Source organism: Eucyclogobius newberryi, unplaced genomic scaffold (assembly GCF_026437365.1).
Source record: "Eucyclogobius newberryi isolate DKJ021-1_F unplaced genomic scaffold, fEucNew1.0.hap1 SCAF_3, whole genome shotgun sequence".
Lineage (NCBI taxonomy): Eukaryota > Metazoa > Chordata > Actinopteri > Gobiiformes > Gobiidae > Eucyclogobius > Eucyclogobius newberryi.
In genome coordinates this window covers 19,987,846-20,007,274 of record NW_027315945.1, presented here as the reverse complement: position 1 = coordinate 20,007,274, position 19,429 = coordinate 19,987,846, and the positions used below count along the sequence as shown (strand labels likewise).

Genomic DNA, 19,429 nt, shown 5'->3' with positions numbered 1-19,429 from the left:
ATCTTATACGTATTCAAATATGCAATAATGTGTTTGTTATCATTTCATTTATTTAGTTATTTATTAAAACACAACTGCTTGTCAGGCAGTAATATTTAATTCCCAAACTTTCTATGCTGATTTCTGACATAAAATACAATATTATTCATTGTATTATTTTATTTTATTATCATTATTATTGGCTGATGATGACCTCATTATGCTGTTGGTATTATTAAGTATTATTAATGAACACAGATAAATCACACCAATACTCATACTTTGTAATTTGAGTAAACTGATTTGAATGCTTGTGTTTGTACAGGTGTGATGTGTCTATGAGTGTTTGACATCACACATAAACACCAAAGAGGATGAATGCAGAAGAAGTGGAGCTGCTCAGTGACTCCAAATACAGGAACTATGTTGCCGCAGTGGACAAAGCGCTCAAGAACTTTGAGTATTCCAGTGAATGGGCCGACCTTATCTCGGCTCTGGGAAAACTCAACAAAGTAAGATTATATGGAAAAATATATATGAACATATATGATTTTATCTATAATTTTACACTGTCAGTAGAAGTAATTACCTTAATAGGACCTTTTATGATAAGTCATATCTTGTAGTCTTAAGGTATTACACTTTTAATTATTATAATTATTCTATTTTATGCAAATGGCCCAAATGTGGATGTTGATATATTATGATTTTAATGTAATTTATTAGAGGATTTAAATGGCTATAAACTATTTATTCACTCCTACAGGTTTTGCAGAACAATGCAAAATACCAAGTGGTGCCCAAAAAGCTGACAATAGGCAAACGGCTGGCCCAATGCCTCCATCCTGCTCTTCCGAGTGGGGTTCACCGCAAAGCCTTGGAAACCTATGAGATAATCTTCAAAATTATTGGTTCCAAAAGGCTTGCAAAAGATCTGTTCCTTTACAGGTATGCAGTATTTGTTTTAACACCACTAGGAGCCAGTATAGTACATGTATCTTAAACATATTTTTCTGTTTTATGATATTTGCAGCGCTGGACTCTTCCCTTTACTATCCAATGCTGCTATGTCTGTAAAACCTGTGCTCCTTGGACTCTATGAGACCTATTATCTGCCCTTGGGAAAGACTCTAAAACCAGGCTTACAGGGACTCCTGACTGGTGTACTTCCTGGTCTAGAGGAGGGGTCGGAGTATTATGACAGGTATGTAGTGGCTTGGAGTGTTGGATCTGTCCATATAGATCAATTAAAATGATACATTAAAAATAAATCAGCACTATCTGTAGTCACAAAAACATATTTTTTGTTTGTAAATTGTTGGTTAATATGACTTAATATGTACGTTTTATTTTTGTTTTTGATAGAACTAACACTCTATTGGAAAAAGTGGCTGCTGTGGTGGAGCAGTCGGCCTTTTACAGTGCCTTGTGGGGCAGTATCCTGACCAGCCCCGCCGTGCGTCTGCCTGGAGTCTCCTTTGTCCTGCTTCATCTCAACCGCAAGCTCTCAATGGAGGACCAACTTTATGTCATGGGCAATGACATTGAACTGATGGTACGTACAAGATGATTTTATCAACTAACCTGTGATCCCCTACATAATCATTTGAAAGGATAGAATTACTTGAAGGAGTTATTTATTCTCAGGATCAGTCCCACTCAGTGTGTGTTGATTTTGCTGACAGGTGGAAGCTGTCAGTACATCAGTCCAGGACTCAAGTGTGCTGGTCCAAAGGAGCACACTGGACCTGATACTCTTCTGTTTTCCTTTTCATATGAGTCAGGTACAATAACACTTGCTTGATGTTTGTGCTACAGTACTTCTTACAGTATTATAGTGTATGGATTTGATTATGTCACTATATTTTTGTATTACACAACTAACTGTAATATTGCAAGTTGCATAATGTTTTCTATAATTGTTTGCCTAAATTGTAGGGCTGGGTGATGAATCAAATTAGTTCAATTAATTTGTGTCTAATCAATGTGAAAAATGTCTAAATTGTCGTATTGAGGTCACCTGCGCTGTGCCCAGACGTGCGCACGAAGAGACAAATTTAGCGTCTTTTCACACCTCTCTCTCGCAATTATTTTAAAAAACGGGACCAACTAAAGCTTTTCGCCAGTTTTGTAAGCCTTTATCACTTAATTAGAGCCATTACTTGCATTACTTGGAGGAGGCATAATGTAGTTTAATCAGTAAAAGGAGGAGCGTCTGAGGAGCACTGAGATACAGAGCCGCGGGACATTACAGCAGCAGCAGTTCTGCCTCGCCCATATTTTTGCGAAGAGTCCAGCGAACAATCTACAGTCTTCAATCATCTTTTTGGCGGGCCTTTACTATTGATTTTTGAGTGTACAGTGATTGTGATCACTGTTTCCGTCTCGTCACTTCTGAGAAAAAAAGTAACAGCCTCGCAGCATGTTTATTGTGCAGAATGAAGCGGCAAGAATTTAGCCTGAAGTGGATCAAGAGAACGGCGAAATTGTGATTGTCAGAAAGACAAAAACTGTTGAATTAAGATAAAACTAATACAAACGCATATTAAATTAAATAGATGGCAAAATAAAAAGTTTGTAGCCTACTAAACCACCACAAAATATTTTGGGCTATGAGTTACGTCTTAAAGAGCAGCATTCGATTGATTCAAATCTATTTAAAATCTTAATCCTCCAAAGTGTGCCAAAACATTTAGATTACATTTTTTTGGCCATATCGCTCAGCCCTTGGCTTTGATGGTGCTACTCAAGACAACCACATGGTGATTAATAACTCGTTAAATCCTTCAACTCACAAAACTGGCTCTCTTTGCTTGGGTGTAATTTAATAAATGTATGAAAGGACTAGACAAATGTATTGCTGTATTATGTTGTCATCAGGCAACCCGCCCAGACATGATCCGGATCCTGTCAGCCGCTTTGCATGTGGTTTTGAGAAGAGACATGTCCCTGAACCGCAGACTCTACGCCTGGCTGCTGGGTGCGAACTTAAACTATACTCACATTGAAATGTATATCAGAGGCCTAGCTCAAAAGTGAAATATTATGTGTTAGTGCATATGTTTTTCTTGTAAATAAGCACATTTAGTTTCTCTCATAAAGTGTATTGTACAAGCTTTTGAAAAGCCGGTTCTAAATCTGTTAGCCCCCAATAAATGTGGACAGTGCATGTCAATGAACAGACATGATACAACATGTAAACACACCTTATTGCGTTTGAGCTGTGGGTACCATAATGTACTTACGTACTTACTTGTATTGTTTAACTCAAGTAAAAATGATGATGCAGAAGTAACATTGTATCAACATAAATTGCATCTGCGACCCAATTGAATTAGTAGTATTTTCTGTAGTTTGCTTTTTCTCTGTTCACTTAACAAACACCATCATGTTTTACCGATGGAACTTCTGATATACATTTTAAACAATGCATTACGATACACCTATACAGGATTTTTCACTGTAGTCATTTCTTTCTTACTTGCATTCGAATTTATTGTGGACATCCTGCTGGTAAGTCTGTGTATTGACTGTATGACTGGAAATCACACATAGGGTTGCTATTGTTACATTTCTTGCTTTAAACTTGCTAGTTAGGTCTTTATTATATTACCGAACTAATGTTAGTATTTCTTTTTTTCAAGCTGCTAATAATAGTATGCAAATAGTTTTGCATTTCCACTATATTATATTGTAGTCTGTTTATGATTGTCATTAACCCTGCATGTGTATGGTTTTTAAGGCTTGGGGGTGACGGTAGGCCCCCGCAGTACACGACAGAGCAATCCAGAAGAGCACGCTAGCCATTACTTCAATGCCTACTCTAAAGATATGCTGGTGCAGGTGAGGCTTATGTTTTTTAGGACATAGACATGTAAGGAGTTTTTAGAAGGCTATGTACATTCAGGTTTTAGACTATTCAAACAGAGCTTTATTTTGAAGCTATATTTACTCTTTTCATCCGCTCTGGTCAACCTTCCACAGCCTCTCCTGGGTCCAGATATCCTCTTTACTTTATTCCCTGCAGCATGGCTTTTGATAAGTACTTAGCATAACTGAACATTTTACACTTCTCTGGTTGTGCCAGCATGTTGTGCTTTGGTACACCAGGGCCTGGGAGTAGGTCGCATAAAGCAGTAAGTGAAGTTTTTGTTTTTGGTTTACTCTTGTGCCATCTGGTGTGATGCAGTTTTGCGGCTCCCTCCATGGGGAGACATTTGGTACTACAGAGACTGTCTGTTCAGGCATCAGCCAATTATGTGGCTGGCCACGCGTTAAGTGTCTGGCATAAGTGTGTGTTGAATAAGTCAATACAGTTTTTTTTTTTTTTTTCAAAACCAATGTATTCTTTGTGTTTGAAGGGGTCTTTATGTGTCTTTATACAGGCAATGGTGGGCATCTTGCAGGGCAAAGCCAGAGGTGGTGAAGAGGAAAGCATCCTCATGCATGACCTTAAGCCATTTCGCATTCTCATTAGCTTACTGGATAAACCAGAGCTGGGTAAACACTTTATGATTGGCAAATTTCAATACAACTCAGTCTAGATGAAAATGCATTCAATCAAGTCATAATATCCTAAAAAATAAACATGTCCTTTTCCAGGCCCAGCAATCCTCGAAGATGTTTTAATTGAGGTATTTCGTACCTTATATACGCAGTGTCGGACAGAGTTGGATCTCCAAAGTCAAAGTCCATTTAGCAAAGATCACACACACCTCAGCAGGTTGGTACATAATATTCTCCTCAAATAATACTTTTGGAATGTAATTTTGTTATTGAATGTTTTTTCCACAGTAAATTGCGAGAAAATAAAAAGACAGCAGAGCTAATAAAAACGGCCAATCTCCTGTTTAACTCTTTTGAGCCCTACTATATGTGGGACTACATCGCCCGCTGGTTTGAGGAGTGCTGCAGGTGTGTAATGACACTCTTCAGTTCAACATTAAAAGGACCAGCACATAAATGTTTGTACTAAATAAAAAACTGAAACATGACATCTACAGAAGAGCAGTGAACGGTGGAGCTCAGGGCCCCCGACACCCCGGCGCCATAGACTGTCCAGAACTATCTCTGGTTGAGTTCTGTTCCCTCGTTGATTTTCTTCTGGATATTGTTTCATTGGTGAGGCTTTTTCATTTTGTTGTCTTTATAAATATTTCAGTGTATTAATATATTCCTTTTCTTTGAAATTCTTATAAACCTCCCTACTTTCTTTCTCTGTCCTCTTATATATTAATTCTACCTAAGCCCTTATTTTAATTTCAGACTAATCTTTTTCAATTGTGTATTATGTGTCCCTCATTAAGGTGTTTGGAATTGCTCCATTATTTCTGTACATTGCCTAAATTGGCCTTTGCTCTTCTGCCAAAGTGACTCACCCTATTGTTGGTGTATTCCAACCTCAGTTATACATAACATCGCCAATTTGTTATTTCCCTGTTAATTTCAATTTCTTAGTGTTTGTCACTTGGGTGTATTTTTTATCTGCAATCCTTGCACAGGTCCAAATGGCCCTGTGAGGTTACCTGGCCTCAATACACTTCCTAACTATTATTTCCAATCTGAATAGTTTGGAAATGCCTTTGTTTTATGCTTTGGCCTTTCCGTAGAGGCGAGAGAGCCCTGTGTTCTGAGTTTTTGAGTGAGAGATGTTTTGAGTGTTCCTGCAAACAAAGTCTTGCCTGTGCTCTGCTTGCTCCTGTCTGTTCAAACTATCTGCTCTCTCTCCCTGAAGCCTACTAGAAGCATGAGGGTAATCTGCCAGGTAAAGTACTGCCCTTTCCTGCCTTTCCACCTCACTCTGCTTCACTCAGGCTATGATCACATTTCTGCAATTTCCTGCCAACTATCCTGAGGCGATCTTTTTTTGCTTCAAGTTATCATTAAAAAGATTGGCTCTCATAATAATGCCATGTGTATACTGGCTGTTTGGTGTGGATCTTGTGAAAATGAAATCTTTGCCCATTGTGACTGATGTTTATGCATGCATGCATGCATCTGCTTTAGCTAAACTTGCATATTTGGATTAATGTAACTTGAATATGCTATGCTTATTACTGTATTTTATTGTTTTGGCTCAGACCCACATTTAAGTTTGTTCTTTACCCTTTGCTCATTTAAAATAAAATGCTATGTTCAAGTATAATATTAAGAAATATTCTACCTCTTGACTGCTTCTCAGATTATTAATAATTTGAATTATAACAAGAAATATGTAAGTTTGTCAGAATTCCATATCTCACTGTAACTGTATTTCACAGGAAACATACATAGAGATCCAGACAGAGCATCTCCCTCAGCTGCTGCTGCGGATGGTGGCTGCTCTCACCGCTCACCTCCAGGCTCTGGGCCTCGGAGAACTCACGCACTGCCTTCGCCTCTGTTCAAAAATCCTTAGTAAAGTGCAGCCCCCTCTGGTGTCACCTCTAGTGTTACCCCCAGGCCCCCAAGCTTCAGGCATCTCGAACCTCAACACGGCCCCATCACATTCAGCATCAGACAGGCCCAAAGACATGGACGAGAAACGGGTGAGGATTCAAAAGTTTTCTATTCAACACTCGCCTTGCTGCAATCCCTTTAAACTGCTTCACAGGATTAGTCTCTACCAAGTCTGTTTTTTTTTTTGTCCATAAGTTAAACACATCTTCAAAGCCTTTTTTGATCTAAATCCTGTCTCTAAGGCTCCCGTTAGTATCTGGCCTGTTTTGAATCAACAGTGAATTTATATTTTTTAAGCATAGTATTTAAGGTTTTAAAGATCAATGTTCCCTTGATCAAGAGGACCATTGCAAATTGTGAAACGTTAAGCCCAAATGAATAAAAGTAGAGGAAGGTAGATTGGATTGAAGTGTTTCAGGCTCATGAGGCCAATGCAGACAAAGACCACAAAGACAGAAGATGGTTCACCTACAGCTGAGCCCAGTCTGGCTTTGCTCTCTGTAAAGGAGGAGACAGGGTTTTGTGGCCCCCAGGGGTGTGCTAGTCATCAGAGTGGAAAACGCTCTGCACATATCTATGAGATACCATAACAGTCCCAGCTCCACCCAGAGGGCCACAGAGAGAATTTGGCTTTTTACATGCCATCTGAGTCCAAATACCAAGAGGTGTACTGGAGTTGAGAGTTTAGTTTTTGTTTTTAATGCAATGTTTTATGTTCAAACATTTCTAGTTGGATTCACAACTAAAACACCTGTGTACACTTCTTCTGTACAATGAATTCACACAAACATTTTTATTTTCTTCAGACTCCTCCTTCAACATTAGAGCTACCGACAAGTAGGGAAATATTTGAGGAGGGTGAGAGTCTTCCCAGCGCCCGCTCCCCAGAGAGTGGTTTCACAGACTTTGTGCAGTACCAAGGCGATGGAGAGGAAGCTGAGAGGACTCCTAATGCCACCACTGCTCTCAAAACGGGCCAACGCTCCTCAGGCCTGCCTCAGGCCAATCCTTTGGACAAACCTATCATGCAATGCTGTTTGGAGCATTTCCAGCTCTTTCTCTCGCGCCTCATCACACTGTATGTTGTTCCTGATCATGAGAGAGTTGAGGCCCAGCACGTGGAAACCCTGGTGGTAGAGGGCTCTGTACCAATTGTTCAACAAACAGAACTATTTGAATCTGAGTTGGCTCAAAAAGAAATTGTTGCTGCATTTACTGCAGCCTGCCAACTCTTCTTGGAGTGCTCTAGTTTTCCTGTTTATATTGCAGAAGGCAACCTGAAACCCTCAGCCTCACAAGAAGAGCAACTTGGTAAGTAGGCCTATGCATTGACTGTAATATTGGAGTAAAAACTATTATTATGAGAGTTATGCTAAATCCTCTCTGCTTGATTTGACACAGACAATGAGCAGGTGGGACTCCCCATCTGGCTCCAGAACCTGATGGATGCCTGTTGCTTGGCCACAGATTTCTGCTTTAAGGGTGTAGCCATCTCGTTGCTCATGGATCTGGTGGGGCTCACAGAGTCGGTTGCCATGGTGGCAGCTGAAAGTGTGGCGTCAGGGGGAAGCTCTGAGTCCTTCCAAACCATGAGCCCCAGCCAGGGACGAGTGGCTGTGATCATCAGACCTCCACTCACTCAGGGAATCCTCAAGTATATTGCAGACAAGACCAACTTCTTTAAAGTAAGTCATAATGCTGTGAACTTCATTCAGTTTCGGTGCATAACTTTTATTGTTACCCTTTGTCCAGAGTGTGGCTTTGATTCTGTGGGAGCAGCTGAGTGAAGCAACACCTCAGCACCATCAACGCAGTGTGGAACTTTTTTATCAACTCCACAACCTGGTGCCATCCTCCAGTATCTGCGAGGATGTTATCAGCAAACAGCTCATGCACCGAGACAAGGTCTGCACTAAATATTCATATATCTCTGCTTTCATGCAGATAAAGATTTATATGAAGATTGTATTGTTATTTTATTTAAAACTGTGTTATTATTGATTAATTAATTGAATCACTTTTCTTTTAGAGAGTACGACTAGAGGCCCATGTGAAGTTTTCCATTCTCTGGCACTTAACAAGAGATTTGAACATGACCAAGTCCTCTCCTTTTAATCGCACTTTTGATAGGTTTGTGTGCCAAATGGAAATCTTACAATAACAAATTGATACCAAACAAAGGCACGCTAATTCCACTAATGTTTGTTTTTTAGATCACTCCTGATTATGCTGGACAGTCTGTGCTATTGGGACCCTTGTACCAGTGCCGTGGGTCGAGCTTGGTTGAATCAAGTCCTTCAGCGACATGACATTGCACGGGTTTTAGAGCCGCTTTTGCTTCTTCTCCTTCATCCAAAGACCCACAGAGTGTCCATTCAGAGAGTGCAGGCCCAGCGCTGTTGGGCCAGAGTGTTTCCAGTGCCACCTGAGCAGGACACCCCTGATACCATTTATAATAGAGACTCTGGCTTCTCAGAAAGTAAGTTTTAACCAATCATTGTTTTATATATTTGCTTTGGATTTGGATTCCCAAAAATATTTTATATTGTTATTGTTGTCTATTAGATGGGGGAAGAATGACACAAGAGGAGCTGCAAAGCTTGACATTAAATGACATGGAGCCATTTTGCCTTACAGTTAACCCTTTGAGTGACAGTCTGTCATTTCTGAGCCTGAGCAGTGAGAATTTGCCACTGGCTTGTGAATTCCAACCCAGTGACCAACAGGGGGAGCCACATAGCTCGGAGTCTAGTGCGTCACAGTCATCTACTGTTGAGAATTGCAGTTTTGAAGACCCTGAAGGGGGTAATATTACTGGATCAGAGCAGCAGACTGGCTCATCTGATTATCTGTCAGACGATTCAATTGAAAAGGCAGTGTCCGGGGTTGTGCAAGAGCTAATTGAAAGAGTTATACATTTAGTAGATGAGGAAAAAGGATCAATTGATAACGAAAACTGGCCACAGACTGATACAGATAGCACTTCTTCTGATACCTCCACTGGGGTCCAGCTTGACCAAGGCCCACCTCTTGGATTTAATCACCAAACTTTACCTGAAATGTTAGCTGAAGGAACACTGGAGTTTCTCTCAGTCCCACCAGCGGAGGTTACTACAGAAGACCAGCACAAAGAAGGAATAACTCGTGTCAGCTCATCCCCTTCTATCGTAACATTACCTGATAGATTAGATCCAGCCACACCTGACCACAGTTTGCAGGTGGAAGACCCTCAAACACGTAAACGTAGCCATAGTAGCACCCAGCTCAGTTTAAAAGGTAAGATTATGGAAAAACTATCTGACAAATCTCCTGGCGCTAAACCCAAGATCAAAAAGTCAAAAAGAAAGGAAGAAGAGAGGCAGAAGAAAGCCTCCAATCAAAATGATAAACTGAGACCTCCAAGCATTTTCTTTGGGGACAGTCTGGATTTGGAAAACTGGTACAGCTGTGGAGAAGGAGAAGTATCAGAGATTGAGAGTGACATGGGGTCTCCAAGCGGAGGATCAGTTGGACCTGTGGGTGGTGGCACTGTACCAGGACGAAGGGCATCCTCTGCACCGCCTCGCTTCAACATTCATCCTCTGTACCAACACGTTCTACTTTATTTACAACTTTATGACTCCTCTCGCACACTCCACGCACTGTCAGCTGTAGCTGCAATGCTAAGAGCTGCTCCTTCAGGTTTTGTAAGTGCGATCTCCACAACTAGCATCAATAACACCTACACTCCACAGCTCTCCCTGCTCCAGAATCTCCTTGCACGCCACAGAATTTCAGTAATGGGCAAAGACTTTTACTGTCCCATCCCGCAAGACTCTCACTCCCATTCATTTCGCAGTGCAATGTATTTGGAAATCATTATATCTTTATGCCTTTATTTTTTAAGAAGTTACTATTCAGCACATGTTGCTGTTGGTTCTCAAGACTTGGCCGGAAACAGAGCTATGCAGCTCACAAGTGTTGAGGTCTTGACACTGCTTTTCAATGAGCTCGCTAAAGCCACTGGAGGATCCGCTAAGGGCTTTGCCAGTTTTATCAGTGATGTCCTTTCTAAGTGCAAGGTTCAAAAGGTGGTGCTTCATTGTTTGCTGTCCACAATATTCAGTGCACAAAAATGGCACGAGCAGAGAGTTGCCGGTGTCAACATGGCAACAGTGGAAGAAGGGTTATCAGAAGACAGCATTATTAACCTTTCCGAGGACCAGATAGATAGTTGCAGTGCTGTCCAGTCCCAGCTGTTAAGATTACTGCAAAGTCTGGTTGTCCTTGAACACAGAGTGATGGTTCCAGCTGAGGAGGGAGGAGAAGGAGGTCCCATTGGAGGAGGAGCAGGATGTTCTGGTCCAGGTGCTGGTTCTGCGGCAGGTTTTGAAATTCTTGGTGGAGAAGTTGAGCATGTCAACCCTGGGCAGCCAATGACGTCGCTGCAGTACCTCTCTGGACAGCCAATCACAGCACAGGGTTTGTTTCTGTGCGCGGTTATCAGGGCGCTCCATCAGCATCACTCCTGTAAGATGCACCCCCAGTGGATTGGGCTCATCACAGCCTCCCTGCCGTACATGGGGCGTGTCCTGAGGAGGGTGGTGGCATCTGTCACTCTACAACTATGTAGGAACCTGGACAACTTGCTGCAGCAGTATCGCTATGAGACTGGAATCAGTGACAGCAGGTACTGTGTTAAAATGCTATGTGATTTAGGTTGTATCTAAGTATAGGTGAGCAATATATCAAAATTTAGATAATATTGTCAATGTTTTTTTTATATTTTTAGAACATTTCGGCATTTCGATATTGAGTATATCATTTACAGAATTAATACAAAAAAAAGCTGATAAAAAAAGGAATATTTGAAACTTACATATAAGGTGACATGTCTGCATTTCACATTTGTGTGACAATTAAACTTCAACTAATGCATTTTAATATATATTTCAACATAATATCGTCCAAGTATTGTTATCAGGATACTCCAAAATAATATTGAAATATTCATTTTTGTCAATATCGCCCACCCCTATATATACCGGTACTTTTAATTTTCCATTTTAGCCCTCGTGCTATCTTCGGGTCTGGATGACCCACAGGCGTCTCTAATAAAACGCCTCTCCCCTTCCTCCACAACATGAAATGTGGTGGTGTTGTTTTTTGTCTGTGTGTTTGTTGATTTTATGCTTTTCTTTTTGTTTTAGTTTAAAAAAAAAACAAATGGTAAAAAAGAAAACGTGTTTTTAACCCACGCACTTTAAGGGTTAACATCCTGTCTGATTACATCTAGAAGCATAAATTGCTCAAGATATTGTATTTTAGATTGAGTCATTAGGACATTCTTATATTGGACACTAGATGGCATTCTTGCTTGTATGTATGTGCATTGAAGCGGTGCATGTATTGTGTGTTTGACTTGAACAGCTATTTTCCCCCTGTGATCTTATTTGATTTTTTTCCTTAAGGCCCTCTTGGATGGCTCTGTGCATTCCTCCTGATCTCATTCTCACTGTTCTGGAAGGAGTGACGGCCATTATTCATTACTGCCTACTGGATCCTACTTCACAATACCACCAGGTGAGGGCACTGTGATACAAGTCATTAAAGCTTTATATATAGTTAAATTGTGTTCCTGTACTTGTGTAATTACTTCTCACTTTTTTTCCCACAGTTACAAGTGAGTGTAGACCAGAAACACTTGGCTGAGGCCCGTTCAGGAATCCTGTCCATTCTCCACACGATCATGTCATCCGTCACTCTGCTGTGGAGCTTGCTTCACCAGGCGGATAACTCGGACAAGCCAGCCGCTGCTTCTGCCTGCTCAACGTCCAACATTAATCTGGGCTCCACCAAGGTACTGTTGACCATCCACTGTGTCAATAATAATGTAACTTGAGCATATATGTTGCAAGGGTTAAAAATTGTGTAAGTGAAGAAAAAACACATTTTCATAAATGTGTTTCATGTGTTTCCTTTATGTTTTCTATGAAGAACCTTCGTCAACAAATCCTTGAACTGCTGGGTCCAATTTCTATGAACCACGGAGCCCACTTTATGGCGGCAATAGCTTATGTTTGGAATGAGCGCAAACAAGTTAAGGCACCTGTGAGAAATAAGGTAAGAGTCTAACAACACTCAAAAGTCAAATGAAAATCATTTTCTTATGGCCATGATATGTTTGTGGTTTCATATGATTTTAAATGTTTCTCATGTAGGTTATTCCTGTAGCCAGTGATGAACAGCTGCTCCTGGTTGAGTTGGTTCGATCCGTGAGTGCTATGAGGACTGAAACAGTCATGCAGACTGTGAAAGAGGTATTGAAACAGCCTCCAGCTATTGCAAAAGACAAGGTTTGTTTTCATATTAATCTACGTGTTCATACAATATATATTCAACTATATATTTGTTGAATATTTATATTTTTTGTATCCACAGAAACACCTGTCTTTGGAGGTCTGCATGTTGCAGTTTTTCTATGCTTATGTCCAGAGGTAAGTCACTAAGTTTAGAAAAACTCTGAATACTCTTACTTGGATTAATGTATGCTATTTTGTCCCAGGATTCCAGTCTCTAGCCTTGTTGACAGTTGGCCTTCTTTGCTGGCTCTGCTCAAGGACTCTGTACAGTTAGGCCTGCCTGCCCCAGGACAGTTCCTCATTCTGGGGTTGGTTTAATGTGTATTGACATCTACTCTAGAGTCTCTAAAGACTTTGTGTAGTGTGTAGTGTATATGTCACTACAAATTACAATAGATGAACTAAAAATGTATTTGTGTTTTTCCTATCCAGAGTTTTGAATGAGTTCATATTGAAGAACCCAAATCTTGAAAACAAAAAAGACCAAAGGGAACTACAGGTAACTTTTTTTTTTAAATGCTTTTTGCTTAAAACATTGTTTTTATAGATTTACAAAGACCTTTGTTCCATCTCTTTAGGATGTGACACATAAAATAGTTGAGGCCATTGGGACAGTTGCAGGTTCCTCTCTTGAACAAACGACGTGGCTGAGAAGAAACCTGGAAGTGAAGCCTTCTCCTCAGATTGTTGTGGATGGAGCCAACCTGGAGACAGATGTTGAAGGTTAGTAAGGCTGGGTATTGCCGAGATCCTCACGATACGATACGTATCCCAGGGGTCACGTTACGATACGTATCCCAATACTTGTATATTCCGATACAATTCCCTCATTACGAGGCGTATCCCGATACATTTTTGAAAAAAGTGTCTTAAAAATGTACCAAATTGATAATGTTTTAACTCTAGATGAGAAAATGTATGATATTTCATGTTTATCCACAAAGCACTTATTTATAAATCCATCATGCTCTAAAACCTTCATACATCCAACCAACTGATCCAAATGGAAATATATGAAACACATTCTAGTAAAGTATTGCATGTTATGTTTCTTGCCAAACAATTGGCCTGGTCTGAACATGCTGGAGCAGCATCTTCTGCACAGATCAGCTCCTGATCAGGTCCACAGCTCAATCTCACCTGGGCCGAGAGGAGCGCAGCACAAACAGCATATCAAAAGTACTATTCTACCTCGTTTAAAGCCTAGTGGCCAATTTTTTTTTTTTTTTCAATTAAAAAAAACATTGATACTGTGAAAAGTCTGTGACGATATATCGCTGTATCAATATTTTGAACACAACCCCTAGTCTGTGAATGTTTGTCTGATGTAGAAAAAATTATTACGATCACTTTTTGTAGATGTGGATATCAAATGTCATTTGTAAAACTGCTTTGTGTTTTAGATTTAATGCTGACCGTGATGGAGGCCTCCAGCTTTACGCCATCGCTATACAGTGTCCATGCCCTCACTTTGTTAGCTGAGGTAAAACATGGATCTTCTTGCAGTTTGTCTTTTAGCAAACCTTTTTCTGCGGCAATCATCTATATAATTATTTTTAAGTTTTGACAAGAAAATGTGGTTTGCAGACCTTAAAATCAGTGTACTGATAGAAATAGCGGTATAATTTGAAGAACAAGCTCAGTACTTCATGCCATTTATGTCCACATTGTTAGAAAACAGATTCAGTTAGCCCCTGCCTCATGGCTGTTTACAGCACAGATTATTGGATTAGTTCATGTAACACACCACTGCACCTTTTCATGTTGGACTTCCATTTGTAGGTTTTGGCTCATTTATTGGACATGGTTTTCTACAGTGATGAGAAGGAAAGAGTAATCCCACTGCTGGTTAACATTATGCACTACGTAGTACCCTACCTCCGAAACCACAGGTGGGGACTGAACATGTGTGTTTTTGCATTTTGCATCAGAAGTCACTAAATGTGTGAATTTGTTTGTGGTGTTTTGTAGTGCTCACAATGCCCCCAGCTACAGGGCTTGCATCCAGCTGTTGAGCAGCCTCAGTGGGTATCAGTACACCCGCCGAGCCTGGAAGAAGGAGGCTTTTGACCTTTTCATGGACCATACTTTCTTCCAGATGGATTCCTCCTGCGTTAGTCAGTGAGTGATTTAAGACCAGTTACATTTGTCACAAATTGAGCATGCGTAAATCACTATTGTCTGAATTCCTTGCTCATAATTTATAAATGTTCTTTTTCAGTTGGAGAGCTATTATTGACCACTTAATGACTCATGACAAGACCACGTTTAGGGACCTCATGAGTAAGTTCCAAAATGTATAAGTTATACTGGTCTGTACTATGAACGATCATTTAATACTGACTAATTATTCAATACATTTTTGTTATATGGCTCTAACAAAATGTGTTTTCCTGCAGCTCGGGTGGCTGTGGCTCAGAGCAGCTCCTTGAGTTTGTTCACAAACAGAGATGCTGAGCTGGAACAAAGAGCCATGCTGCTCAAACGTTTGGCCTTTACTATCTACAGCAGTGAAGTGGACCAGTATCAGAAATATCTCCCAGATATTCAAGGTTAACAGTTTAAGTTTTGTATTTACGGAGCTGAAGTAACCACCAACCTAAAGGGTAAAGGTTTAATGATTATGCATATGTTGTGTATAAGTAGAGTAAAATGACACGCTGTGGCTTCAAAGGTTCACTGCTGGTCCTTACTGGGTATGACGAGCAGTGAATGATTGATTCTGTTCTGTAAGGAGCTTTGAGACGTGCATTATGTGCGCGTTTATATGTGTTACTTTTGTATATGTAGAAATGTAACATTTCTCCTGTGTTTGTGATTTCAGAGCGTCTGGTGGAGAGCCTGCGTCTTCCTCAGGTACCGATCCTTCATGCTCAGGTGTTTTTGTTCTTTAGAGTGCTTCTACTGCGCATGTCCCCTCAACACCTCACGTCTCTCTGGCCAACAATGATCACTGAACTGGTAGGACACTTAATACCATTTTATAATTGCACACTGTTGTCTTTTCATGATACAGTTACAATGTCTGGAATATATTATCCTTGTAGGTTCAGGTTTTTCTTTTGATGGAACAAGAGCTAACTGCAGATGAAGATATATCAAGGTAAACTATTTGTATTTATTATTATTTTATTTCATCAGGAAAAATACTTTAAAAACAGCTTCTAGCACCATTGAATTGTTCTCTATTGTTGTGTAGGACTTCTGGACCCTCTGTAGCAGGACTGGAGGCCACTTACTCTGGAGGAAATGGTTTCTCCACATCCTACAACAGCCAGCGCTGGCTCAATCTTTATTTGTCAGCATGCAAGCTTCTGGACTTGGCTCTCACTCTTCCTCCTGAGAGCCTCCCACAGTTTCAGATGTCAGTAAGACAGACATGTAACATTTTGTCTTCGGTTTTATATTTTTTTGACCTTTTTCTTTTCTTCTTTTATTATAGGTATCGCTGGGCCTTCATCCCAGAGGCTTCAGATGATTCAGGGTTGGAAGGAAGACGCCAAGGGACTCACCAGAGAGAGTTCAAACCTTATGTTGTTCGTTTGGCTAAACTTTTAAGGAAGCGAGCCAAGGTAATGTTCTTCTGTCTCCTCATATTATGCCTATTAATCATGTAAAATAAGGCCAGGGATTTATTTCAGAAAATAAATACCACAATTATGTTTTTTGTGAACACAATAACTCATGCGATTAATCATAGAAAATTGAGATTGCGAAACCAGTGAAATGTGACGCACATTTTTACCACAGCACACCTGTAGATGTCTGGCCAAACGCAGCAGCTACATCTGCCATCATAAGAGCCAGTTACACTTGGTCTTTAACACATTAAACTTGTTGTTTAGTCATGTACATTTACCTGAAACATTTTCCCACACAAATTCAACATTAAATACAATGTCTAGACCAAATGTTGTTATTAATTGGGCTTTTAAATAACTTTCATTAGATTTGTGAAATAATTAACCTACGTTTTTTAATTTGATTAAGATGTGTGTAAATACTTCAATTTAAATTATGACATTTTAAAAAGATGCAATGTGTGATTAACCAGATTTGAAAAGCGTGATCTGACTAAATTTTTTAATCGATTGACGGCACTAGATTTTTACTAATTAAGAGAGCGCATGCTGCCTTTCAAAAAATGTTGTGATATTACTAAAGCAAAACATACAAATATGTAATGCAAATAAGATGTATCAGTGTTTTATTTATTAAATTGGATTTACACATCCATCCATCCATCCATCTTCTGCCGCTTTATCTGGGGCCGGGTCGCGGGGGCAGCAGTCTGAGCAGGGACTCCCAGACTTCCTTTTCCCCAGACTTCCTTTTCCCCAGACACTTCCTCTAACTCCTCCGGGGGGATCCCGAGGCGTTCCCAGGCCAGCCGAGAGACATAGTCTCTCCAGCGTGTCCTGGGTCTTCCCCGGGGCCTCTTCCCGGTGGGACATGCCTGAAACACCTCCCGAGGGAGGCGCCCAGGAGGCATCTGAAACAGATGCCCGAGCCACCTCAGCTGGCTCCTCTCGACGTGGAGGACCAGCGGCTCTACTCCGAGCTCCCCCCGCGTGGCCGAGCTCCTCACCTTATCTCTAAGGGAGCGCCCAGCCACACGGCGGAGGAAACTCATTTTGACCGCTTGTATCCGCGATCTTGTCCTTTCGGTCACTACCCAAAGCTCATGACCATAAATGAGGGTAGGAACGTAGACCGACCGGTAAATAGAGAGCTTTGCCTTTCGGCTCAGCTCCCTCTTTACCACAACGGTCCGATGCAGCGACTGCATCACTGCAGCCGCTGCACCGATCCGCCTGTCGATCTCACGCTCCATCCTTCCCTCACTCGTGAACAAGACCCCGAGATACTTGAACTCCTCCACTTGGGGCAAGGACACCCCACCCACCTGGAGAGGGTAAGCCACCTTTTTCCGGTCGAGAACCATGGCCTCGGATTTGGAGGTGCTGATTCTCATCCCAGCCGCTTCACACTCGGCTGCAAACCGTCCCAGTGCATGTTGCAGGTCCGGGTTTGATGGAGCCATCAGGACAACATCGTCTGCAAACAGCAGAGATGAGATCCTGTGCAACAGTTAATATAAATCAAATTTACATTAACTGTGATGAAAACCAAGCAGGAAATATTTTCAAAGATTTCTCAGACGTACAAGGAGAATTATAAAGTGGTGTTGTTTTATGGTAATACACCTGAATGCACATCCAATACTGCAATGAAACACTAAAGCAAACTGAAGCACAACAATAATTATTTCTTTAACCTATTCATAGAAAAACCCAGAGGAGGACAGCACCACTCGCACCTTGTCCTGGGAGCCTGGTCATTTAATGCTGACCCTTTATGTGATCCGGAGCCTTGAACAGCTACTGCCCTTCTTCAACATGCTCAGTCAAGTTTTCAACAGCAAATGCAGCAGCAGATCAGGCCCGACCTACAGCCACAACTCCACAAATGCATCGTTCCCAGGAAACAAGGACGGACACAAGTTGGAGAGCCAGAAAGTCTTTTGGAGCAGAGCGAGACAGAACATTGAGGAAATGGTGGAGAAGGACTTTCTTGAGGGCCTTATCAAAACGTAAAACACATCAAATAAATAAACAGATCAACACTAGTGACAAACCTCAGCTTGTACATGAAAAACAAGGGATTATCAAGGGGAAATAGTTTGTACATGTTTTGTATTTATTATAATTTAACTTTTTAAAGCAATTTTATTTAATTTTAATTATCTGTATATATGGGGCAGATCTGAGAAGACTTTTAACATATTTCATGTACGTCCGTCAGGACCTTGTAAAGATGCTGTGCCATTCCATATCGATGTGACTTAATAAAGATTTCTATGAAGGGTTACACGCTGCTTCAATTCATTTGATTTTACATGGTGTTTGTCTATCTTTTCATTTTATCTGAATCAGGTCAGAAGTTAATAGGATTCCAAACAGGGACAAATGATAGGGGTTCTTCCTGGCATATCACAATCAATTACAATCGAGGGCATTGCAGCACCATGGACAGAGGCAGAGGCCTTTAGCTTTATAATGCTAAATGCATTATAAAACGTGAGCTAAAGAAGAAGGAAGAGGAGATGTATGGTTCATGTGACCTTCATACTATGGCAGCAGCATCAAGCTAGGCTGTAGAGCAGATTTTTATTTAACCCTTTGCTGCTCAGACGCACAGACCCTTCACAGTTCTCGTCCATTTCCGATTCTCGCGATGAAATTGTGCCAGCGCAGTTGGTAGCATCACATCAGCTGACGCAGAAGAAAGGCGGAGTCAGATGCGAAATCTAAATAAATAATGAAATGAGTGACATGATTCGTTTCCATTGAAAAAACAACGCCACCCATCGACCCGGTTTGAAGCGAACGTCACCGGGACACTGAGGCTGACGGTGGGACGCAGAGAGAGGACGCATCCCGGGGAGAGGGCGGAGGATAGCGTCGCTTTGGATGGAGGGAAGATACCAGCAGGTCCTTATGTTCCTTTGCACTCTCCGCTGAAAAGCGAGGGGCTGCTGGAGAGGATAATCCGGAGGCAGAAGGAAGGAAGACGGGAGGAGGGGGAGCGGAACTGCCAGCATCATCCCAGCGCTCGTGTCTGAGGCTGGCCCTCTGGAAGGCAAACAGTAAGACGCTACTCGATCAAAT

At 41.1% G+C, this 19,429-nt stretch overlaps 1 protein-coding gene across 1 annotated transcript; it reads left to right on the top strand.

Moving 5' to 3' along the window:
• The first annotated feature begins 308 nt into the window (after positions 1-308).
• dop1a (DOP1 leucine zipper like protein A) lies at positions 309-18,629 on the top strand. Its single transcript, XM_072461302.1, has 37 exons — positions 309-491; positions 746-927; positions 1,013-1,183; positions 1,345-1,534; positions 1,665-1,763; positions 2,860-2,959; positions 3,740-3,822; positions 4,365-4,479; positions 4,582-4,702; positions 4,774-4,893; positions 4,983-5,100; positions 5,714-5,743; positions 6,240-6,506; positions 7,224-7,728; positions 7,819-8,102; positions 8,170-8,322; positions 8,447-8,547; positions 8,631-8,896; positions 8,983-11,086; positions 11,868-11,979; positions 12,074-12,256; positions 12,394-12,519; positions 12,618-12,752; positions 12,838-12,893; positions 12,962-13,066; positions 13,191-13,257; positions 13,337-13,481; positions 14,162-14,241; positions 14,541-14,650; positions 14,730-14,879; positions 14,980-15,041; positions 15,158-15,310; positions 15,583-15,719; positions 15,806-15,861; positions 15,958-16,122; positions 16,201-16,330; positions 18,047-18,629. Exons 1-37 carry the CDS (start codon positions 354-356, stop codon positions 18,353-18,355), a joined length of 7,428 nt encoding a protein of 2,475 aa, XP_072317403.1. The 5' UTR covers positions 309-353; the 3' UTR covers positions 18,356-18,629.
• Positions 18,630-19,429: the final 800 nt, after the last annotated feature.

Excerpts from the sequence above, each read along its gene's own strand:
- dop1a (XM_072461302.1), top strand. The coding sequence starts at position 354 with ATGAATGCAGAAGAAGTGGAGCTGCTCAGTGACTCCAAATACAGGAAC. Across the intron at positions 8,103-8,169 it reads ACAAGACCAACTTCTTTAAA|AGTGTGGCTTTGATTCTGTG; the intron begins GTAAGTCATAAT and ends CCCTTTGTCCAG. Across the intron at positions 11,087-11,867 it reads ACTGGAATCAGTGACAGCAG|GCCCTCTTGGATGGCTCTGT; the intron begins GTACTGTGTTAA and ends TTTTTCCTTAAG.